Source organism: Harmonia axyridis, chromosome 4, assembly GCF_914767665.1.
Source record: "Harmonia axyridis chromosome 4, icHarAxyr1.1, whole genome shotgun sequence".
Classification (NCBI taxonomy): Eukaryota; Metazoa; Arthropoda; class Insecta; order Coleoptera; family Coccinellidae; genus Harmonia; species Harmonia axyridis.
This window is the reverse complement of record NC_059504.1, coordinates 31,823,495-31,847,264: the sequence shown is the minus strand read 5'-3', so window position 1 is coordinate 31,847,264 and position 23,770 is coordinate 31,823,495. Positions and strand designations below refer to the sequence as shown.

Here is a 23,770-nt window from a genome sequence, read left to right as displayed (position 1 = left end):
CTCTATTCCGAAATTTCTTGCCCCTCAGATTACCGAGAACTCATGAGTGCATCTACTGCATTTATCACATTCCGTCAGTAAGTACGTGAAAAGTGAAAATCTCATATGAATATGGAAACAATTATTACGACATAATTTCAGGCTCTATTCAAACGAATTAATTACCCTATTCCGAAATTTTTTGCCACTCAGATTACCGAGATCTCATGAGTACATCTACTGCATTCATCACATTCCGTCAGTACGTAAAAACAGCAAATCTCATATGAATATGGAAATAGTATATCATTTCACAAGGAGGAGAAGTGTCACTTTCCATGGCGAGCTTATGTTTTCCCGCCGAACGGAGTGAGGCGGGGAATTTAAGCGAGCCATGAAAAGTCACTTCAACTGCGAATGAAATATGCTATTTTTTTTCAAACGTTTTGTAATTCATACAATCAAATTCTGAACAAAATCGTACGAGAATATATCAGATTTGCACAGCTCTCATGGTTACATTTTATCATTTTATGTTGGTACTTCCAACTCTCCGTCAGCCGTCACGGATTTATCTGTCACTTCATCGTTTATTTTCATTTCTGCTCAGAAGTCAAGTCGTGAACAAAAACAAATACAATATCTACTCTACACCTAGTAATATCGAAATTCCTGGAACTTTCCTTAATAGAAATATATCAAGTAGATCCTGTGTTATCTCGAACTCATCTAATAGTATAGAAGAAGTTGTTTCATAAAATGGAAGGTAGAATCAAGCAAAATTATTACATCTCGTATGGCCACTATTTACATTTATTTTGCAGAATTGTTGAACTCTTCAGGGTGAAAAGATTCGAAAATACTATTATGTACAATCAAAACATAAGTATTTATATATTTAATAACTGCATTGAATATCCAAAAGGATTGAAATGACTAGAAATATTTTTGATGAAGAATATTGTTTACAATGTTTTCTTTACGGATAGGTTATCGTAAAGCATTGATGAAATATATTGTAACATAACTAACCTAACAATTTTAGCAGATATATCATTAGTGTTCAGAATAAATGATTGAAAGAATTATAATTTTCATCAACAATATTAATGCACTTAGATTTTTGATTACTAAAGAAGAATTACTGCAATTGTGCTAATATGTGATTTTATGAAAATAAATGGGATTTGTTTTGATATATTCTATTCATTCTATAATAATTTGAAGATTGAATGAACTCTCAGTCCATATTTCTGAAAGTACAATTATTGAAAACTTTGATTGTTACATTAGAATGCATAATATATCCCTGCATTGAATGATAATCCAGGTATGAAGTGGTTACGTTTGTAGTACCTTTGTCAATTGTATTTATAATGGGAACGTTCAAAATTCGGCTTCTCGATGCAAGAATATAGCTAGCCAAAATTTTAGCAATATCCAGTTTTTTCTATGCTTCAGTACTACATAACTTTCAGCAACAGAAGAGCTCTTCCATCCTCCATGTTATTTCAAGGATATTATATTTTCTCCTTTATTTAGCAGGTGAGAGGTAGATAATTAGTTATTGTAATACTGCTCAACTCGATTCTTCTGAATGCACCAGAATATCTGATAATTAATATTATCTGCAATTTTGTCATTTCGAATAATTCGATTTCGAAAATCAATATTATGTTATCGGTTGAGTACCTATACAACAATACAACGAATGGGTTTTCTCTTCCACAAATTTGACCACATTGAGCCATCAACTTTGAACATAATTCTAACCGTCATTACTATATGGTTTCAATTTTCATAATGCAACATTAATCAATTTTACAATATAACTTTGGTCAATAAAAATGACGTTTGAATTAGAATTATTCATTCTTGTCCTTAGTAACCAATTAATTATTTCCTTAGCAACCACTTTTCTCTCCGCCGGAGGGAAAAGTATTTTTTCCTCCGAGGAAAAGTAGAACTTTTCGATGATCCTGTCAGTCGAGAAAAGACGTTGTTATTGTACGTTTGAAAAAAAAAATATTTTGGCATCATTCTAGGCTCTGTCCGAACTAATTAATTACCCCTTATCTGGAATTGTTTGCTCCTCAGATTACTGGGATCTCATGAGTTCAACTACTACATTCTTCCAATTCCGTTAGTACGTGAAAAATGCAAATCTCATATGAATATGGAAAAAGTTATTACGTCATAATTTCAGGCTCTATTCAAACTAATTAATTACACCATTCCGCAATTTTTTGCTCCTCAGATTACCGACAACTCATGAGTAATTCAACTGCATTCATCCCATTCCATCAGTAAGTGGCAACAGCAAATCTCATATGAATATGGTAAAAATTATTATGGCATAATTTGAGGCTCTATCCAAGCTCATTAATTACCCTAATCCGGAATTTTTTGCTACTCAGATTACTGAGATCTCATGAGTTCAACTACTACATTCATCCAATACCGTCAGTACGTGAAAAATGCAAATCTCATATGGATATGGAAAAAGTGATTACGTCATAATTTTAGGCTCTATTCAAACTAATTAATAACCCCATTCCAGAATTTTTTGTTTTTCAGATTACCGAGAACTTATGAGTACTTCTACTGCATTCATCCCATTCCGTCAGTACGTGAAAACAGCAAATCTCATATGAATATGGAAAAAATTATATTGGCATCATTTTAGGCTGTATCCAAACAAATTATTTACCCTATTCCGAAATTTCTTGCCCCTCAGATTACCGAGAACTCATGAGTGCATCTACTGCATTTATCACATTCCGTCAGTAAGTACGTGAAAAGTGAAAATCTCATATGAATATGGAAAAAATTATTATGGCATAATTTGAGGCTCTAACCAAGCTAATTAATTACCCTAATCCGGAATTTTTTGCTACTCAGATTACTGAGATCTCATGAGTTCAACTACTACATTCATCCAATTCCGTCAGTACGTGAAAAATGCAAATATCATATGAATATGGAAAAAGTGATAACGTCATAATTTTAGGCTCTATTCAAACTAATTAATTACCCCATCCAGAATTTTTTGCTCCTCAGATTACCGAGAACTCATGAGTACTTCTACTACATTCATCCAATTCCGTCAGTACTTGAAAACAGCAAATCTCATATGAATATGGAACAAATGATTTCGCTATAATTTTAGGCTCTATTCACAGTAAATAATCACCCTATTCCGGAATTTTTGCTGCACAGATTACTGAGATCTCATGAGTTCAACTACTACATTCATCAAATTCCGTCATTACGTGAAAAATGCAAATCTGATATAAATATGGAAAAAGTGATTACGTCATAATTTTAGGCTCTTTTCAAATGAATTAATTACCTCATTCCGGAATTTGTTGATCCTCAGATTACCGAGAACTCATGAGTTCTACTACTTCATTCATCCAATTCCGTCAGTACGTGAAAAATGCAACTCTCATATGAATATGGAAAAAGTGATTATCTCATATGAATATGGAGAAAGTGATTACGTCATAATTTTAGGCTCTATTCAAACTAATTAATTCCCCTATTCCGAAATTTTTTGCCACTCAGATTACCGAGATCTCATGAGTACATCTACTGCATTCATCACATTCCGTCAGTACGTAAAAACAGCAAATCTCATATGAATATGGAAACAATTAATACGGCATAATTTTAGGCCCTATTCAAACTAATTTATTACCCTATTCCGGAATTCTTTGCTCCTCAGATAACCGAGAACTCATGAGTACTCCTACTGCATTCATCTCATTTCGTCAGTACGTGAAAACAGCAAATCTCATATGAATATGGAAATAGTATATCATTTCACAAGGAGGAGAAGTGTCACTTCTCATGGCGAGCTTATGTTTCTCCGCCGAACGGAGTGAGGCGGGGAATTCAAGCGAGCCATGAAAAGTCACTTCAACTCCGAATGAAATATGCTATTTTTCTTCAAACGTCTTGTAATTCATACAATCAAATTCTGAACAAAATCGTACGAGAATATATCAGATTTGCACAGCTCTCATGGTTACATTTTATCATTTTATGTTGGTACTTCCAACTCCGTCAGCCGTCACGGATTTATCTGTCACTTCATCGTTTATTTCCCTCCGGCGGAGGGAAAAGTGGTTGCTAAGGAAATGATTAATTGGTTACTAAGGACAAGAATGAATAATTCTAATTCAAACGTCATTTTTATTGACCAAAGTTATATTGTACAATCGATTAATGTTGCATTATGAAAATTGAAACCATATAGTAATAGACGGTTAGAATTATGTTCAAAAGTTGATGGCTCAATGTGGTGAAATTTGTAGAAGAAAAAACCCATTCGTTGTATTGTTGTATAGGTACTCAACTGATAACATAATATTGATTTTCGAAATCGAATTATTCGAAATGACAACCTTTATTGAAATCTTTGTCAAGAAAATATATTCCAAAAAAATCTGAGGTTTTAGAATTTGAAGACATAGAAAAGTTTTTGAATTCCTCGATGTCAAGATATGTATATCATCCTCAATATTATCACATCTTATCTTATCTGAATTTTGGCAGGACATGATCATAATTTTGGGACAAAATTGCAGATAATATTAATTATCAGATATTCTGGTGCATTCAGAAGAATCGAGTTGAGCAGTATAACAATAAATAATTATCTACCTCTCACCTGCTAAATAAAGGAGAAAATATAATATCCTTGAAATGACATGGAGGATGGAAGAGCTCTTCTGTTGCTGAAAGTTATGTAGAACTGCAGCACAGAAAAAACTGGATATTGCTAAAATTTTGGCTAGCTATATTCTTGCATCGAGTAGTCAAATTTTGAACGTTCCCATTATAAATACAATTGACAAAGGTACTACAAACGTAACCACTTCATACCTGGATTATCATTCAATGCAGGCATATATTATGCATTCTAATGTGACAATCAAAGTTTTCAATAATTGTACTTTCAAAAATATGGACTGAGAGTTCATTCAATCTTCAAATTATTATAGAATGAATACAATATATATAAACAAATCTCATTTATTTTCATAAAATCACATATTAGCACAATTGCAGTAATTCTCCTTTAGTAATCAAAAATATAAGTGCATTCATATTGTTGATGAGAATTATAATTCTCTCAATCATTTATTCTGAACACTAATTATATATCTGCTGAAATTGTTAGGTTAGTTATGTTACAATATATTTCATCAATTCTTTACGATAACTTATCCGTAAAGAAAACATTGTAAACAATATTCTTCATCAAGAATATTTCTAGTTATTTCAATCCTTTTGGATATCCAATGCAGTTATTAAATATATAAATACTTATGTGTGGATTGTACATAATAGTATTTTCGAATCTTTTCACCATGGAGAGTTCAACAGTTCTGCAAAATAAATGTAAATAGTAGAGCCATACGAGATGTAATAATTTTGCTTGATTCTACCTTCCATTTTATGATACAACTTCTTCTATACTATTAGATGAGTTCGAGATAACACAGGATCTACTTGATATATTTCTATTTAGGAAAGTTCCAGGAATTTCGATATTACTAGATGTAGCGTAGATATTGTATTTGTTATTGTTCACGACTTGACTTCTGAGCAGAAATGAAAATAAACGATGAAGTGACAGATAAATCCGTGACGGCTGCGGACAGTCGGAAGTACCAACATAAAATGATGAAATGTAACCATGAGAGCTGTGCAAATCTGATATATTTTCGTACGATTTTGTTCAGAATTTGATTGTATGAATTACAAAACGTTTGAAAAAAAAATAGCACATTTCATTCGGAGTTGAAGTGACTTTTCATGGCTCGCTTAAATTCCCCGCCTCACTCCGTTCGGCGGGGAAACATAAGCTCGCCATGAAAAGTGACACTTCTCCTCCTTGTGAAATAATATACCATTTCCCTCCGAGGAAAAGTAGAACTTTTCGATGATCCTGTCAGTCGAGAAAAGACGTTGTTATTGTACGTTTGAAGAAAAAATTATTTTGGCATCATTCCAGGCTCTGTCCGAACTAATTAATTACCCCTTATCTGGAATTGTTTGCTCCTCAGATTACTGGGATCTCATGAGTTCAACTACTACATTCTTCCAATTCCGTCAGTACGTGAAAAATGCAAATCTCATATGAATATTGAAAAAGTTATTACGTCATAATTTTAGGCTCTATTCAAACTAACTAATTACCCCATTCCGGAATTTTTTGCTCCTCAGATTACCGAGAACTCATGAGTACTTCAACTGCATTCATCCCATTCCGTCAGTACGTGGAAACAGCAAATCTCATATGAATATGGAAAAAATTATTATGGCGTAATTTGAGGCTCTATCCAAGCTCATTAATTACCCTTATCCGGAATTTTTTGCTACTCAGATTACTGAGATCTCATGAGTTCAACTACTACATTCATCCAATTCCGTCAGTACGTGAAAAATGCAAATCTCATATGGATATGGAAAAAATTATATTGGCATCATTTTAGGCTCTATCCAAACTAATTATTTACCCCTTATCTGGAATTGTTTGCTCTTCAGATTATTGGGATCTCATGAGTTCAACTACTTCATTCATCCAATTCCGTCAGTACGTGAAAAATGCAAATCTCATATGAATATGGAAAAAGTGATTACGTCATAATTTAAGGCTCTATTCAAACTAATCAATTACCCCATCCAGAATTTTTTGCTCCTCAGATTACCGAGAACTTATGAGTACTTCTACTACATTCATCCAATTCCGTCAGTACTTGAAAACAGCAAATCTCATATGAATATGGAAAAAATGATTTCGCCATAATTTTAGGCTCTATTTACACTAAATAATCACCCTATTCCGGAATTTTTTGCTCCTCAGATTACCGAGATCTCATGAGTTCAACTACTACATTCATCCAATTCTGTCAGTACGTGAAAAATGCAAATCTCATATGATTAAGGAATAGTTATTTATAATACAAGTGCAGAAGGCATTGATATTCTTCCACGAGTTCAAAATTCAAAAACAAGCCACGAAGTGGCGAGTTTTGGAATGAACGAGTGGTAGAATGAGCCTTCTGTACGAGTATTATACATTATTTTCTCTAATTCATTGCATTTTCATTGAAATTAATGAAATATTTCCATAAATATATTTTAGTGATTTTTGCATTGAAAAATGTTGGTTGGCAGAACTGATTTCTTTAAGGCAAATTGATGAATTGACAGATAAAGCCGTGGCGGAAAGTTCGGAGTACCAACATAGAATAATAAAATATAACCATGAAAACTGTGCGTTTCTGATATATTCTCGCACGATTTTGTTCTACAAGATGTGGAAGAATGAACGGAATAACCACAGAATTAGAGAAAAAATTATAACAGCATAATTTAAGGCTCTATTCAAACTAATTAATTACCCTATTCCAGAATTTGTTGAAGATTGTACCAATTACACCGTCCTCAGGGTGGTGGTCCTGAGAAGGACCGTTTGCCAAACTTGGTCTGTCTGGACTTGTACGCACCATACTTTTTTCGATTTCGTATGAGGGTATCGGGGTTTGAACCTTAGTCGTATCGGTTGCAATCCTTTCACTCTCAGCACTAGTCCACAGAAGCAGGTAGTAATATGTACGTATTGAGCTTAATATAAGTTACATCTGTATGCGCAGTTGGCATGCGCAGTAGTCGAATATTCTTGTTGCGCAGATGGTGTGCGCAGTTATCCGTCCGAATTCCGATTCATTTTTAATTTGGTGGTGTCGAGATGCTTCCGACCTGGACCGGGTTTCATTTCCTCAGGTCATATCTTATTATTGGTGCCCAGACTTCCTTGATCTCCAGAGACGGCATGCTTATGGGATTCGGAGTGATGGCCATGAAGGCTGCTTCTTTGAGTTTCCTCCATTTCGATCTTTCTTCCTTTGATATTATGGAAGCTTCATCCCGTTTGATCCTATGTTCCTCATCCCAAGCATGTTGGACTAGCCTGGATTTCTCTGTTTCTCCTAGTAGAGCTAGTTTTTGGTGCTCTTTGACTCTTGTGTCCAGGGGGCGTTTGGTCTCTCCAATGTAAGATCTACCGCACTCGCATGGTATTTCGTATATGCAATTTTTTTGTTCTTGAATTTTCGTTGTCAGGTTTCACCTTGGTTAGGTTAGCCCTGACAGTGTTCTTAGTTTGGAATGCAGTTCTCACGCCGTATCTATTACCAATTCTTCTCAGTTTTTCTGATAACCCTTTCACATATGGGACGACCGTAGTTATCGTTTCTATTGATTCGATTTGTGTTTCTGGTCGAGGTTCTGTGTTATCCCTTGGTGTTCTGGCGATTTCTAGTATCCTCTTGGGATAGCCGTTCTTCTCAAGAATTTCTGTGATCTTATCGATTTCTTCGTTCTCATCGTTCAGACTAGAGCATACTTGAGTTGCTCTGTCATAGAGGCATCTGGCTACTCCTAATTTGGTGTTGAGGTTATGGTTAGATTCGAAGTGGAGACACTGACCTGTGTTCGTTGGCTTCCTGTAAATCGTGGTTCGAGGAATTCCTTCATGTTTGTGTACGAGCATATCCAGGAAGAGAAGTTGTTTATTTTCCTCAATTTCCATCGTGGATTTTGTGGATTCCTCTATAATATTGAGGTGTTCTAGGAATCCAGCGATGGTCTCTTTTCCATGAGGCCATATCACGAATGTGTCATCCACGTATCTTCGCCATAGTTTCGGTCTTAACACAGATTGGTCTAATGCTCTTCCCTCGAAATCTTCCATATATATGTCTGCCAGTATCGGGGACAATGGTGAACCCATGGCCATCCCGAATTATTGTTGGTAGAAGATGTTATCTGCCTGGAAATAAGTGGTCTTGATACAGACTGAGAGCATATCCATAATTGCATTTATGCTGTGTGTAGTTCGTTCAGCTAATGTTTGGTCTCCTCGAGTTTCTTCCTCACTATCTCGAGTATTTGATCTGTGGGAACATTTGTGAACAAGCTGGTTACATCAAAGCTTACCATGGTGTCCTGGTTGAAAGTTTCTTGTGTGCGCATGGTTTCTATGAAATGTTCCGTATTTTTGATCATTGCTGTTGTGTGGCCTCTTAGTGGTGATATTATCTTGAGGAGGGACTTGGCTAGGAGTAGCAAAGGGGAATTTCTTGAGCTGACGACCAGTCTCAAGGGGATGTTCTTCTTGTGTATTTTTGGGAGACCGTATAGATGTGGAGGTTTGCTGTAGTGGAGTGTTAGTCTTGATCTTGTGTATGGATCTGGGAATTCATCCTTGTATTTATGCAGGGTTCTGTAGACTCTGTTGTCCACTGAGGAAGTGGGATCTTTCCTCAATTTCTTATACTCTTCTGTTTCTAACACCTCTTTGATATTTTCGTTATATTGGTCCACATACATGATGACCGTCGCATTTCCCTTGTCTGCCGGGAGTATTTTGATGGTGGGGTCTGATTTCAGTTCTTTCAGGGCTCTTCGTTCTGCCCTGTTGATATTGGATTCAGGTTGTTTGGTGGTTGAGTCCAGTGCAGTTCTTATCTTCCACCTATACCCCTCATCTTTCTACTTCTGTTCTTGTAAACAGCTCAGGTATAAATATATTTTACTTGTTATTATTTTCCTTTATATTGAAAGAGCTTGTTTTTCTTTCAATGGGTACTTCCAGGTCAAATTTTATTTGAAGCTATTTTCTGCTAGATGTATGAGTTATTTATCGTACAGTCGACATGAGATCAGTTTGGTGATTTCAATTGGACCAGTATTTTGGGATATAACTAAATTTATAATTCATTTTTGTTTATGATTATATTTCCCTGAAATAAATAAAGTTACTTTAAAATTCCTAAAACTAACTTTCAGGATGACTCAAGACAGCCACAAGACTACAACAGAGGATATTACGTCTCAAAATCCAATGACTTCTTCAAAAAGTGACTTGAAAGAATCCAACTCAAAATTGATGGAGCTTTTCTTAAAAGACCAGGATGTATGTAATAGCACTAACTGCGACTCTGTTGCTGCTCGTATAATAAGTACCATGGATTATTCAAAACAACCTTGTGAAAACTTTTACGATTTCGCTTGTGGTGGAATGTTAAGGAACAAAAAAGATAAAATAGATATCTTTTCTCCTAAACTTCTTGATAGTGAAGACAATCCAGAGTTCATGGAGAAATTCAACCTTTTCTCTCATTCATGTATCAAACATGAGGATAGATTCAATTATCGACTAAGGATCAAAAGAGGTGAAATTTATCAAAATTTTGTGTTTTTTCAGTATTAATAAATTTCATATTTCTAACCCACGGATTCTTTGAAAGTGTCCCACGAAAGTTTAGAAAACAATGTTATCATCTTCGGAAACAAAATGTTAATGATATCTATACAGTATCTGTACAGTAACTTTTTGTATCTGAAAATGACAACATTGTTGTCAGAACGTTCGTCAGACACTGTTCAAGATTTCGTGGATTATGTATGGTTACAAATTCAGTTATTGAATTCATTTGTGTTTACAGCTAGAGATTTATTGCATACCATCGGTACATTCCATTTTGATGGACAAACAAATAAAACCTACAATATAACAGAATTTATAGCCAATTTGATATTATTCAAAGCAATGCCCCTCTTCGAAGTAGATATTGATATTGATCCAGATAATTCTACATATATTTTAAAGGTGAGTTTCATTCTATAGATTTCCATATTGTAATTTGGTAACCATAAATTTTTCATTTCTGGTTGTGAAATATAAAAATTTATTCGGTGAAACATTGAAAATTTTAAGTTAAGCACGAAAGTTTTCGTGTCGAACCATGCCAAATGTTTTTTTCTGATCCTAGAGTTTTTAAGTTCTGCAATATATTCATTCAGTTATATATTCATTCAGTAATAAGTCCTAAAACAGAATCAAAAGAAGACATGCCTTGGAACGTTGATATCATTTAGGTAGTCTATAATTCTTTTATTTTTTTACTTTTTCAGATGATTGTTTCTTTTATTATTCTATTGGGTGATTAAGGTAATATCTACCCTTAACTGAATAATGTAAATCTATAAACTAGTACGGATCGTAGATCCGTAGGCGTAATGAGGAGGTGTTATTGGGGACATAACTCCCTCATTGATTCGAAGAAGTGAAATAAAATTGTAAGAAACAATTTGAAGAAAAAACAAATATTCATATAAAAATGAAAGATGTTGCATCATTCAACTCTAGTTTCGCCAATGCGTAGATCTAATCTACAGATCTCACAGATCAACCTAGGGGCTAGATCCTAGCCCATAGGTCCACCAAGCCCACTTATTTACTTTGCCCACAAATCTCTCGACAAATTTTTGATACGTTCTGAATCCTTCTCCTAAGTTACGGTAACTCTGTCTTTTGAGTAACCTTTTGGAAAGATTACAACTTTTTCGGAACAAATTGGACGAATTGTTGCAGGTTATTTATTCTAAACATTTACATCTGGTTGAAAGGCGAAAGGTAGGAAAATGTCGGATATTTCATTTAACGAATAAACAATTATCACAGTTCTTGTTCGGCTCAACCAAGAGTTTTCTGACCATCGACTTTTAATCGAATTTAGCCCGCAAAATTGATAACGACTCTTTCATCGAGCCCTTTGTTTCAGTCTAGTCCCGAAAAACCCAATTTCAATAGCCACTTGTGGATTTTGTAAAAAGTACAAATTCTCATGAATAAAGGTATACGTTTATGATCCCCATTTTTTGTTCTTACGTCTCTTATTCGCGAGAATGTATTGGATTTAGAATACGTACTAATACTGTTGAAGGTCTGTGCGTTTTTCAATTAAGATCCTTTCTCAATACTCAAATGAATTTTAATTATCACTGATAGTCTAGAAGCTAAATATTCAACGGTATCAGATTTAATTTCGCATTATTTAGAATATTTCCATAAATTTCTGATTAATAAATGAGAATCTTATGAAAATATTTTAAATGATACGAAATTGAATCTATACATGCATATAAATACGCATTTTAAGAGGCCAATTGAAAAGTAACCGGTCTATCATAGTGAACCAATTTTTTTGGCGAAATTCAATTTTTTTATTCAACATAGTTACTACCTTCGAGGGCGATACAGCAATTATAGCGATCTTCCAACTTTTCGATACCATTTTTGTAGCACGATTTGTCTTTCGTTTCAAAATAGGCCTCAGTTTCGGCGATTACTTATTCATTGGCGCTGAATATCTTTCTAGCGAGCATTCTTTCGAGGTCTGAGAAAATGTAAAAGTCCATAATTTGTGATACGGCAGATGAAACAGCTTCTTTTTTTTTTCTTCAAATGGGGCCGTTTTTTTTACGATTTCCTCCTTCAAATGATCCAATGACACTATATAATAATTGCTGTTGATGGTTTGGCCCTTTTGGAGGTAATCAATGAATTTTATACCTTGCACACCAAAATACTGATGCCATAACCTTGCCTGCTGACTGTTTTTTCTCGCTTTGGATTCGGTTCATCGTGTGCAGCCCCACTCAGCTGACTTTCGATTGGACTCCGGGGGAAATGATGGAGTCATGTTTCATCCATTGTCACATATCGACGCAAAACTTCAGGTTTATTGCACTTAAACAGCTTCAAACACTACTCAGAATCATTAACATGTTGTTGCTTCTGATCGATTGTGACCTCGCGCGGCACCCATTTTGCACACAGCTTTCGCACACGTTCAGATGATATATTCACATTATCTGCTATCTCAATCAACTTCACTTTACGGTCATTCAAAATTATTTTGTGTACTTGTTTGATTTTTTCGTCGGTGACAGCCTCTTTCGGGCATCCACTGCGTTCGTCGTCTTCGGTGCTCATTTTTCCACGCTTAAACTTAGCCTACCTACCAATGATGATTGATTTTCCTGGTGCAGACTCCGGAAACTTTTCATCAATCCAAGATTTTGCTTCAACTTGATTTTTTTCCTTCAAAATGCAATATTTCATCTGTACAGGAAATTTTTTTTTTCCATATTTTTTCAAATAACAAAATTAACTACACTCACAACGTTATATCTCACAAACTAATGGTCGGACTGCTGTCAAATTTTTGCACGTATCGTTTGAAGGTTGATGCTAACTAAAAATCATATTGATTTAATACTAGCACCGCCATCTGCGCATCAGAACAGGGACTTTTCAATTGGCCTAATATTATACATATAATGTCATACAAATGCATATGAGTCTCACTTGATTTAGAAAAAATATCAGTTTAACTACTTGGCAAACTATTCTCGAATTCCAACTCAAATGTATAGGCATTAATTTCAATTATTGAAAGAACAAAATTTTATGAGTGTATAACAATCGAAAGCATTTTTCAATTAACGACTTCAACCGAGATGCTTGGTTCATGAACCTACACTGAAAATTTCATTTCTCTATAACATTTCGTTCGAATTCTTCATCCGTGATGATTATGTTGAAGATAACAAAAGACACATTATTTTTCAGCTTACCATGCCGGATCAAACTTCCTTGGATTTCGAACATTGGTCATCGTTGGCAGAATCGAAGAGAAAATGCCTCAGGGAAATGAATGAAAGCGCAGTAGGATCCCCTATCAACATGACTCTACTATATAGGAGTTTCAGAGGCTGTCAAATGAATTACAGCGATTTTTTGGATTCAATAGATACTGCAGTATTAGAGCTAGGTTTCTTTTCCCATCTTACAAATGAGAAGATATTCAAACATATTCGCGACATCAGGGTTTTCATTGAATTCGAAATATTCTCTCTGTTCGAGGTGAGCTCCGTATTGATTTCAAATGATCATTAAAAATCATCACCTTCTATCAATCATATTTTTCAATAGATTATTTTACCCCGTTTCAATGTATTCATGTAGATTAGGGTTTGAGTTTTTGATAATAATTACACTTGAATGTTTTATTTATTTGTAGCGTAGTTTCATTATTGCATCAAACTCTTTTTAAACCTTGGATTTTGTCGAAACAGCAAAGTGAATACCTATACAATATACAGTGGACTCTCGTTGAGTCGCATCAACACGGGAAATTTCTCTACGAGTTACGTATAGTTCCAATTAGGCGTATTTGGAATCAAACAGGTCCTTCTTCTTGTTTAAATAACACACAAGAAATGTGAACCAAAAAAATTAAAATATCAGAAGAAAATCTTGGTTATCTCCATCTTTATTGAAATTGATGAACATGAAAAATAATATAAACAATCTCCAAAAGAAGAAACGATATTCTGAACTGAAAAATCAAATAAAAAAACTTACCCAACAAGAAAAAAACAAGAATTAGAGAATTTCATGGCAAGAAACCATTCAGAAACAGAGGCCATCTGGGATTATGTGAAAAATGTATGTAGAGAGGATTCAACTGTGACAAGAATAGGTCGCATTAGAACGGAGCATGGTTCGATGGACAATCAATAGAGTATTGCTGAAGCATTTAACGAATACTTTAGCACATAAGGACAACAATATGCAGATAATATACCAGATATTGAAAGTTATAGAGAGATTGACACTTGGCAGAATACAACCTTTTTTCTGAAGCCTACAGACCCACAGGAAATAGAAAATACTATAGGAAAACTCAAAATAGAAAAGTTATCCGGAATTGATGGTTTTGCAAGCAGGAACGTTGAAACTGATAAAAGTAGAAATTTCCAAACCTCTGACTTATATAATGAATTATTGCTTCCAGAATGGTACTTTTCCGGATATTCTAAGAGTGGGCTTAATCAAATCACTCTACAAAACTAGCGAGAAAACTGAAATGTACAACTACAGACCTATCTCATTATTGTCCACTATTTAAAAAATTGTTGAAAAGGTTCTGAAGAAAAGAATGGTCAGCTATTTAGAGAAAAACAATGTTTTGGAGGACACTCAATGGGTGGGGATATATTGCATTCAGTTTAAAAACTGAAATGGTATACAGCCATAAAAAGGAAAACCAATGTGAAAATGAATTACAAAGTGATCTTGAAATAGTTATGGATTCAATATTTTTGATAATTCAATGTGAAAAGTCAGTTCAAACCACTTTCAGGTATCGAAGTTCTTAAAAACTTCACTTTTACGTTGAAAATTTGTGCAGTTTAACTGTCTGCGCGAAAATTTGAAGTACAGGCCTCAGTTCAGTTTTAGTGGTGTTTCCGAATATTGAAACAGATTTTCAAAATTCCGATGTACATGGTGGGCAAATTTCGATGTTTTAGCACTACAACTTTTAAACCAGATGAGATAGACAAAATCTGATACCCCATTCTCGGTCTCTTTTTCTGAGAAACTAACAAGGGTAGTATTCATTTATGGCCACCTTCTTTTGTTTTCGAGTTATAAGCGAAAATTGGAAAAATGGCTTTATCGAAAAACATTTATATCTCCGCTAATACTGGATATAGAGCTCATTCAGTTTATTTTGATATAATCACGATATAAGTTTTGCAAGGCTTGGTATTCAAATTTAAAATCATTGTATTCGCGTCTCTTGACTATTTTATTAACAGCAGTTTTTGATAAATTGCATTCACTACAGATCCGACCCAAAGAAATTTTGGATAAGGGTCAAAATCACCTGAAAATCAACTTTGAATGACATTGTATGATATTGTATATATATATGATATATATATATATATATATATATATATATATATATATATATATATATATATATATATATATATATATATATATATATATTTATATATATATAGATATATATATATATATATATATATATATATATATATATATATATATTTGTTCGACCGCTTATACAGACCCGAATCGATATACTCTACCGACTTTTCAGTCCAAAACTGACGTTGTCAGACCCGGCTCCGGGTCTGGTAGCGTTTAACCATATATTCTGGATCAGGGACGTTCGGGGATGCCAGGGGTAAATTTTCAGCCGGGTGTGAAAAATCGGTGAAACATCATAATATATACAGAAAACTTCAGGGTTCGGCCAGTGCGAGGGCGCTTATATCGAGAGTAACACGCTGTATATAATTGATATATTCGATCGACTACTCCAGACCATAAATATGACAACGCTGTAGATTGTATATAAACTTAAACCTCACACTCCGCACTGCTTATACAAACCCGGTATATAGGACCGACGTCGATAGAAATCATTTTTATTTGTTCTTATAGAGCTCGTAAATCGGATATTCCATTTTTCTGAAATATACATCTAAAAACCATACGATTTGAAGCTTATACAAACCCGGTACATTGAATCGACGTCATGAGAATTGGATAGTGATCCTTTCGATTATGAACCTAGCAGTCATACTTGAAGAACTTATTAAAACTAATAGTATTTTTCCATAGGTAGTCGTTGTGATAAATGCTTTCTTTTAGAGAACTTGGAATTCTGCTTAAGGGAACAGAGATACATGGAAAATTTTATGAGTGGTACAAATTTTCTTATTAACTTGAATGAAACGTATACGTGAACGTAAGAGGTTCTCTCATATACCATTTTTTAAAATCTGTCCCAAACGTAAAAATCCGAAGTTGATGGAGCTGTACTTCTCACTGGGCACGAAACAGGTTCTGTCATATGTATCCTTCGATAAGGAAGCAATTCGTTCAAAAATATACCAACGTTGAGCCTAGAGTATGCGGAACACTCATTCTATTGAAGAATGATTTCACGCCTATCAATCAACGAAACTTCGAGAAAAGAAGTTTCATATCTGTTTCCGAAAATTCTTCATAATTTTCCTGCCTATGATTGCAGGAAACAAGTGAATGCGGAACTTTCTCTTGAGAAAAAAAGAAGTAAATTGGCCAGATTCGAAAATATTTCTGGCAAATCAAAAGTTGCATGCCAAACATATACTATTCAGATAACCTCAAAGCGAAATAATTATTGATTTGGGATCAACGTGGAAAATGAAGACAAAAAATGAACTAAGGTAGAAAATCTTTTAAGAATCGAAAGAACTCAAATTTAGGGTTATCAATAAATATGACTCAAACGACCGCAAATGAGTCATGCCAACTTATTCTCCACGGTTCAAGTCTGATTTGGAATCATCCTGTATAGAACTTGAGTTATTGTGTAGTGCAGCACCTTTTTGCTGCTTGTTACAGGAGAGCTGCATGCGATCATTTTTCTCAAAAAACTTTGATCTTCGGATTTTGGAAAAAAAAATTATCAAGCAATTGAATTCGAATAATTGATGAGTAATTTTCGTTCAAAATCGATTCTGTCGGGCGCAGCCATGATGAGTATAGAATCAAGTTTAATGATTTATGACTACCTATGACATAACTTTATTTTATATTGTTTTGTCAGTGACATATATAAACAATGGAAAAAATATAAAAATGAACCGAATAAGAACCATGCTTCAGAATCAAAACTTTGTTGGAAATGATGGCCAATCATAAAAAGAACGGTTTGAATTCAATCAATTAGGAGTGTTAAGGAAGAATACAATAGATTTGTATAGTGTTATGAGATATTGAACTTTTTCTGTGAAATTCATAGGAATATCGACACTAAAAAGAATGAATCAAAATAAAATCATTGATATAAATGTTATATCTATAACTGGAATGATCTAATTCTTAGTTACAACTAGTTGAATAAAATAAATATTCTTAGAATTTGTCTCAGAACTGAAATCATCTGAAAAAATAAGAATGTGTGAGTGAAATAGATATTGTGAGTGGGTACTTGATTGAAAAACTCATTAAACATATAATTATAATAAAAACTGAAAATATCACATAACTGCAAGTCTGCAAATAAGGTTTAAAAATAACAAAACATAAATGAAATTAATACTTTTCAGTCTCAAACAAATATTTTCAATAACACTCTATTTTTGCTAGTATTCTTTATATACCAGGATTTTAATTCAAACTCGGGCATCATTCTGGAAACTTGGCGAATGCATGGAAATGAATTCCATACATTCATGTTTTCTGGGAGGATTCTTATTCCTTACATGATTCTTGAAGTGTATTAGTACTAATTGCTTCTCCTCTCCTGACCTTATATGGCGTCTTACTTCTTTGAGTGATAAGTATCAAATATAAGATTTCTGGGATTTTCACGGCCATGATCTGAAACAGAACCTATATAAAACATTTAATATTCCTGCATATTTAGAAGGTGTACACTCTGTTTGTGAGGTGCGAATCAAATTTTGCCTCAGAAATAAACATTAATTTTTGAACTATTCAAAATAATCATCATTCGTTTTTCAACACAACGAATATTGGGAGTCATAACACAAACATGTGTTTTGTTAGATGTAAATCAGAAAAATTTCCATGAAAAAGAACGATTTTTTTTCTTTCTAAACATATATACCACCAAATATAAATTATTCATCAAACTTGAAGAATCATCGAAAATTTTAATTTCACATGGCAAATATCTTATTAAAATCTGTGGACTTCAGATGAGGGAAATTGTCCGTGGCCACCAAGATCCACTATCGTTAGATTTGTTTCTCTGGTCACATTCAAAGAGTATCATTCATCAGTTGGAAAATTTTGAAATAAAATATCCGGCACTGTTAAATTCAGAGAACTTGGTGGCCACCGAATATATCTGAAGTTCACAGATTATAATGGATAGGCTTTAGGGTGATTTGCTATGTGGAACTGAATTTTTGATTATTTATATAGTTTGATGAGCAATTTATATTCCATGTTATCATTATGAAAAGGAAATAAAAAGCGATTTCATTTCGATATACATTGAAAAACCACAAGATTGTATCACATCTATAATAACTAACAGCAATAAAAAATGATTACACAAATAGATTCTACTGAAAAAAGCACCTGTAGAATGTTTTTGTTTCATTACTATAGTACCAATGATAAAAATATTATGGGAACTTTTCTTTATATTCCATTTTCAACTTTCTTTGTGTAGTTTGAAAACAGATATACAGAAGGGCAGACCAAGAAACAGATGAATGGACGGACATGCAGACGTACGAAAAGATAATCAGACATACGGATGGAATGTCGTACATACATACAGACAAACAGGCATACGGATGGAAGGACATACAATGAATTTGACCTATGATTTTTCTTCAGGGATTCGCAACTCTATCGTTTGAGATAATTTTCGGCTCAACATTCGAAAACGAAAACTTTCCTCGAAAAACGAACGCGCAAGAACTATTTTTCTCATCTTTAACATTCTGTGTGATTCGAATTAGGAATGCATGTATGAGGTTCTAAGAAAAAATTTAAATTTTCTTGGTTAGGAATAACTTTCGATATACTTACACAATCTTCTAATTTATAATGATGCTCCATCGATGCACATTGCTTATTTAAATGAACCTCTCTTTCAACGCCGATACCTACAGAACAGATTATCAGTTGTTTCATAATTTGTATCACTAAAATTAGTGAGGCAATAATGAGTTATTGCTTGGAACAATATCATAATCTAAAGAAATTGTCTCATGGAGTAATCATAATCTATTCTATTTGAAAATATAATAATAATACCTGTCGCAATTTTTACTATTCAGTTGCTGCGCGCGGACATTGTTCCTTCACATCTCAACACAACTCATACCAATCAAATGATACCACAATAACACATAAATTTCAAGCCCTTTTGTATATCGAATAAACAAGATCGGACCCAAATGCGAGAACGCCCCACTCTGTATATAATTGTTATGGTCAATCAACGTCTCCAATCCCTCAATGTGGTTGACCACAGATGAACGATTTCAATATTAGATATTTTATCTTATCTGTATATACACCTAAAACAAACACTTGGCTACTTATACAAGCCCGGTAAAAACGGCCGTCGTCATGAGAAATTCTCATTTCGAATTGTCTGTACCCAGCTCGAAAATGAAATATTTAAACTATTTGCATTATATGCAGGTGTTGTATGTTAGGAAGGAAAACGACTTCATGATTTGATTCTTGTATGAAAATTAGAAGGAGTAGTTCAATTATTTTTCGAAATCAGCCTCATTTCCAAGATACATTCCGTACAGCTCTAATAGTGTGTTGGCGAGTTTATGGTTATTGATATTTGTAACTGCTCTGAATAAACATCGAATACAATTACTCTACATAATGTTCGAAATTATTTTTGTGAAAATATTGCAGACATGTAATCAGACTTTGGAAAAGAATATCGAAAGAGTAGAGTAGAGTAGATACTTTTTTTGAAATAAATCGATGCTTACGAGTATATCTGACCACTTTCAATACAGACACACGAAATCTTAGAATATTCCATTCTATGGTGCACTAACTCATTGATATGAAATGAGAACTGGTGAGATCTAGTGACAACAGAAAAGTATTCACAATATAGACATTCTGCAAGAGATATTTTGCCATCAAATCTAAATGGAAAACCATAACAAAGTTGAATTCTTCAAATATATTGTTCAGGAAAACAATTATTGAAGAGAGAGGTTAGGACAGCATTTCCATTCTGTATAAACTGTATTTGCTTTTAATCTATCCATTTCTCAACAACGAAAAACATGTACGCTTTGTTCGAACAAAATCGTAAGACAATGAAAAATTGTATCGTCCTTCGAAAGAAGTCTTTCACGCAGGCGGCAGGAGGTTAAACTGGTACTTCCAAATTTTAATTGTTATGTTAAAAAATGGAATGGAAGATTTCCTTTTCCACGTCGAGTCAAAAATACGATTGAAATTTTTAGCTGGATGTTTGTCGCTAATTCTGAATGCCCTAAACAATTGTTGTTGTTGTTCAAGTGTTAAGACTGCAGTCTAAACGCTTGAAGGAGGTCTAACCTCCGATGCGTAACGATGCGAACAAAGCGTAGATGTTGTTTGTTGTTGTGAAATAGATAAATTTTATTTTCATATACAGTTGATACTCCTCTTAATTTTCATACAAGAATCAAATCATGAAGTCATTTTTCTTCCTTACATACATCACCTTCATATAATGTAAACAGCTGAAATATATGATTTACGAGCTGCGTACAGAAAATTCCAAATGAGTATTACTCATGACGACGCCGACGGCCGTATTCACTGGGCTTGTATAAGTAGCCAAGTGTTACTTTCAGGTCCATATACAGAAAAGATGAAATATCTAATATAGAAATAGTTGCCTTTTTTTTCGGGCTACCACATTGAGGGACTGGATCAGTTGATTGACCATAACAATTATATACAGAGTGGGGCGTTCTCGCATGTCGAGTTCGATCTTGTTTATTCGATATAAAAAGGGCGCGAAATTTTCGTGTTATTGTAGCATTGTTTAATTGGTATAAGTTGTGTTGAGAAATGAAGGAACAATGTACGTGCGCATCAACTGCATAGTGAAAATTGCGACAGGAATGGGTATTATTATTATTACATTTTTTTATAGAATCGATTCTGATTTCTCCATGAGACAATTTCATTAGTTCATGATATTGTTTGAAGCAATAACTTATCATTTTCTCACTAATTTTAGTGATACAAATTATGAATCAACTGATATCTATTCTGCAGGTATCTGCATTGAAAGAGAGGTTCATTGAAATAAGCAATGTGCACCGATGAGCCATCATCACAGATTGGAAGATAGTGTTAATATATTTGAAGTTATTCCTAGCCAGGAATATTTTAATTTTTCCCTAGGACCTCATACATGCATTTCTAATTCGAATCACACAGAATGTTAAAGATGAGAAAAATAGTTCTTGCGCGCTCGTTTTTCGAGGAAAGTTTTCGTGTTCGCATAATAAGCCGAAATTGATCTGAAACAATAGAGTTTCGACTCCCGGATGAAAAATCATAGGTCAAATTCTTTGTCTGTCCTTCCGTCTGTATGCCTATATGTCTGTATGTATGTCATTCCATCCGTATATCTGTTAACATGATATATAAATTGCTCATCAAACTATATAAAAAGTCTCTCAATTTATTATTGCTGGGTATTTTCTTTTCAAAATTTTTCAACTGATGAATGGTGCTCTTCAAATCTGATCAAAGGGACAAATCTAACGATGTTAAATTCATAGATCTTGGTGCCCACCGACAATTCACATTATCTGAAGTCCACAGATTTCAATATGATATTTGACATGTGAAAGTAAAACTTTCAATAATTTTTGAAGTTTGATGAATAATTAATATTAAGTGTTTTATATGTTTCAGACGGAAAAAAATCATTTAGCATAGAAATTTTTCAGATTTACATCTGAAAAAACACACGATTGTATTATGATTTCAAAACTTAATTGCAACGAAAAATAAATGATGACTATTTTGAGCAGTTCAATAGTTAATTTATGTTTTATATCTGGGGCCAAATTTGATTTGTTCCTCACAAACAGAGCGTACAGGGTGGGCAAATTTCGATGTTTTAGCACCACAACTTTTAAACCTGTGGTGAGAGACAAAATCTGATACGCTATACTCGGTCCCTTTTTCTGAGAAAATAACAAGAGTTGTATTCATTTTTGGCCACCTGCTTTTATTTTCGAGTTATAAACGAAAATTGGAAAAATGGCGATATCGAAAAACTTTTATATTTCCGCTAATACTGATGCTAGAGCTCCGAAATTAAAACATTATACAGGCACTTTTTTACGTAGAATCCAGTTATGTTTTTTCGAAGGGGAACACCAAATTTCTGTGTCATTTTTTGGAGGTTTAATTTTTCCTGATTTCAAAAATATATAACATTGTATGGTTTGAACCAAAATAAATAACAGAAAATGGTCAAAAACTTTTTTTTTTTAACTAAGAGTCTCAATATTTAACTTTAACTTTGGGTCGTAGCTTCGTAATTAGAGACTCTTTTGAAAAAACAAGCACGCTACTAGATTTTACGTAAAAAAGTGCCTCGATAATGTTTCAATTTCAGAGCTCTATCTTCAGTATTTTCCCAATTTTCGCTTATAACTCGAAAACAAACGAAGGTGGCCAAAAACGAATACTACTCTTGTTACTTCCTCAGAAAACCGAGACCGAGAATCGGTATCAGATTTTGTCTATGTCCAATGGTTTAAAAGTTGTAGTGCTAAAACATCGAAATTTGCCCACCCTGTACACCTTCTGAAGTAGGCAGGAATATTAAATGTTTTACATAGGTTCTGTTTGAGATAATGGCAGTGAAAGCCCAGAATATTTCCGGAAAAATCTAATATTTGAAACTTATATTCCAAGGTTCTTCAACTGACGTGGTCACTTTAAGTGAAGAAGTAAAACAGAAACGCCATATATTGCCAGGATAGGAGAAGAATTTAGTACTTCAAACATTTTGAGAATCATGTAAGGAATAAGAAGCCTCCCAGAAAACATGGAATTAATTTCCACGCATTCACCAAGTTTCCAGAATGATGACTAAGTTAGAATTCAAATCCTAGTATATATATAGAATTCCAGCAAAATAGATTGTTATTGAAAATATTTCATTGAGACTGAAAAGTATTAATTATATTTTAAATGAGTTTTTCAATCAAGTACCCGATCACAATATCTATTTCACTCACACATTTTCATTTTTCCAGATGATTTCAGTTGTGAGACAAATTCTAAGAATGTTTATCGTATTCAATTTAGTTGTAACTGAGAAATATTAGTATTGAACGTATTATAAATTAACAAAATCATAATATCTATTTTGCCATCCTTGATGTTTTCTCGCTATAAATTTCACACCATTTGATTATTCGTCCTGCTTTTTATGTACTCAGTCAAAAAATGGTCGATCAAATACAACTCGACTCACAAAAGTTTCGCTGTGTTCTCATCAAACACAAG

General features: G+C 33.8%; 1 protein-coding gene and 1 long non-coding RNA gene across 2 annotated transcripts in view; both read left to right on the top strand.

Moving 5' to 3' along the window:
- The window catches only part of LOC123677417 (endothelin-converting enzyme homolog), a 180,780-nt gene that overhangs the window by 122,868 nt on the left and 34,142 nt on the right, over window positions 1-23,770 (top strand). Inside the window, exons 3-5 of the mRNA XM_045613918.1 lie at window positions 9,847-10,232; window positions 10,506-10,669; window positions 13,478-13,771. Coding sequence (XP_045469874.1) covers window positions 9,847-10,232; window positions 10,506-10,669; window positions 13,478-13,771 — 844 coding nt within the window. The remainder of the gene's footprint in view (window positions 1-9,846; window positions 10,233-10,505; window positions 10,670-13,477; window positions 13,772-23,770) is intronic.
- On the top strand, window positions 603-1,175 carry LOC123677422. Its single transcript, XR_006747103.1, has 2 exons — window positions 603-745; window positions 804-1,175. It is a non-coding gene; the product is annotated as an uncharacterized LOC123677422 (long non-coding RNA).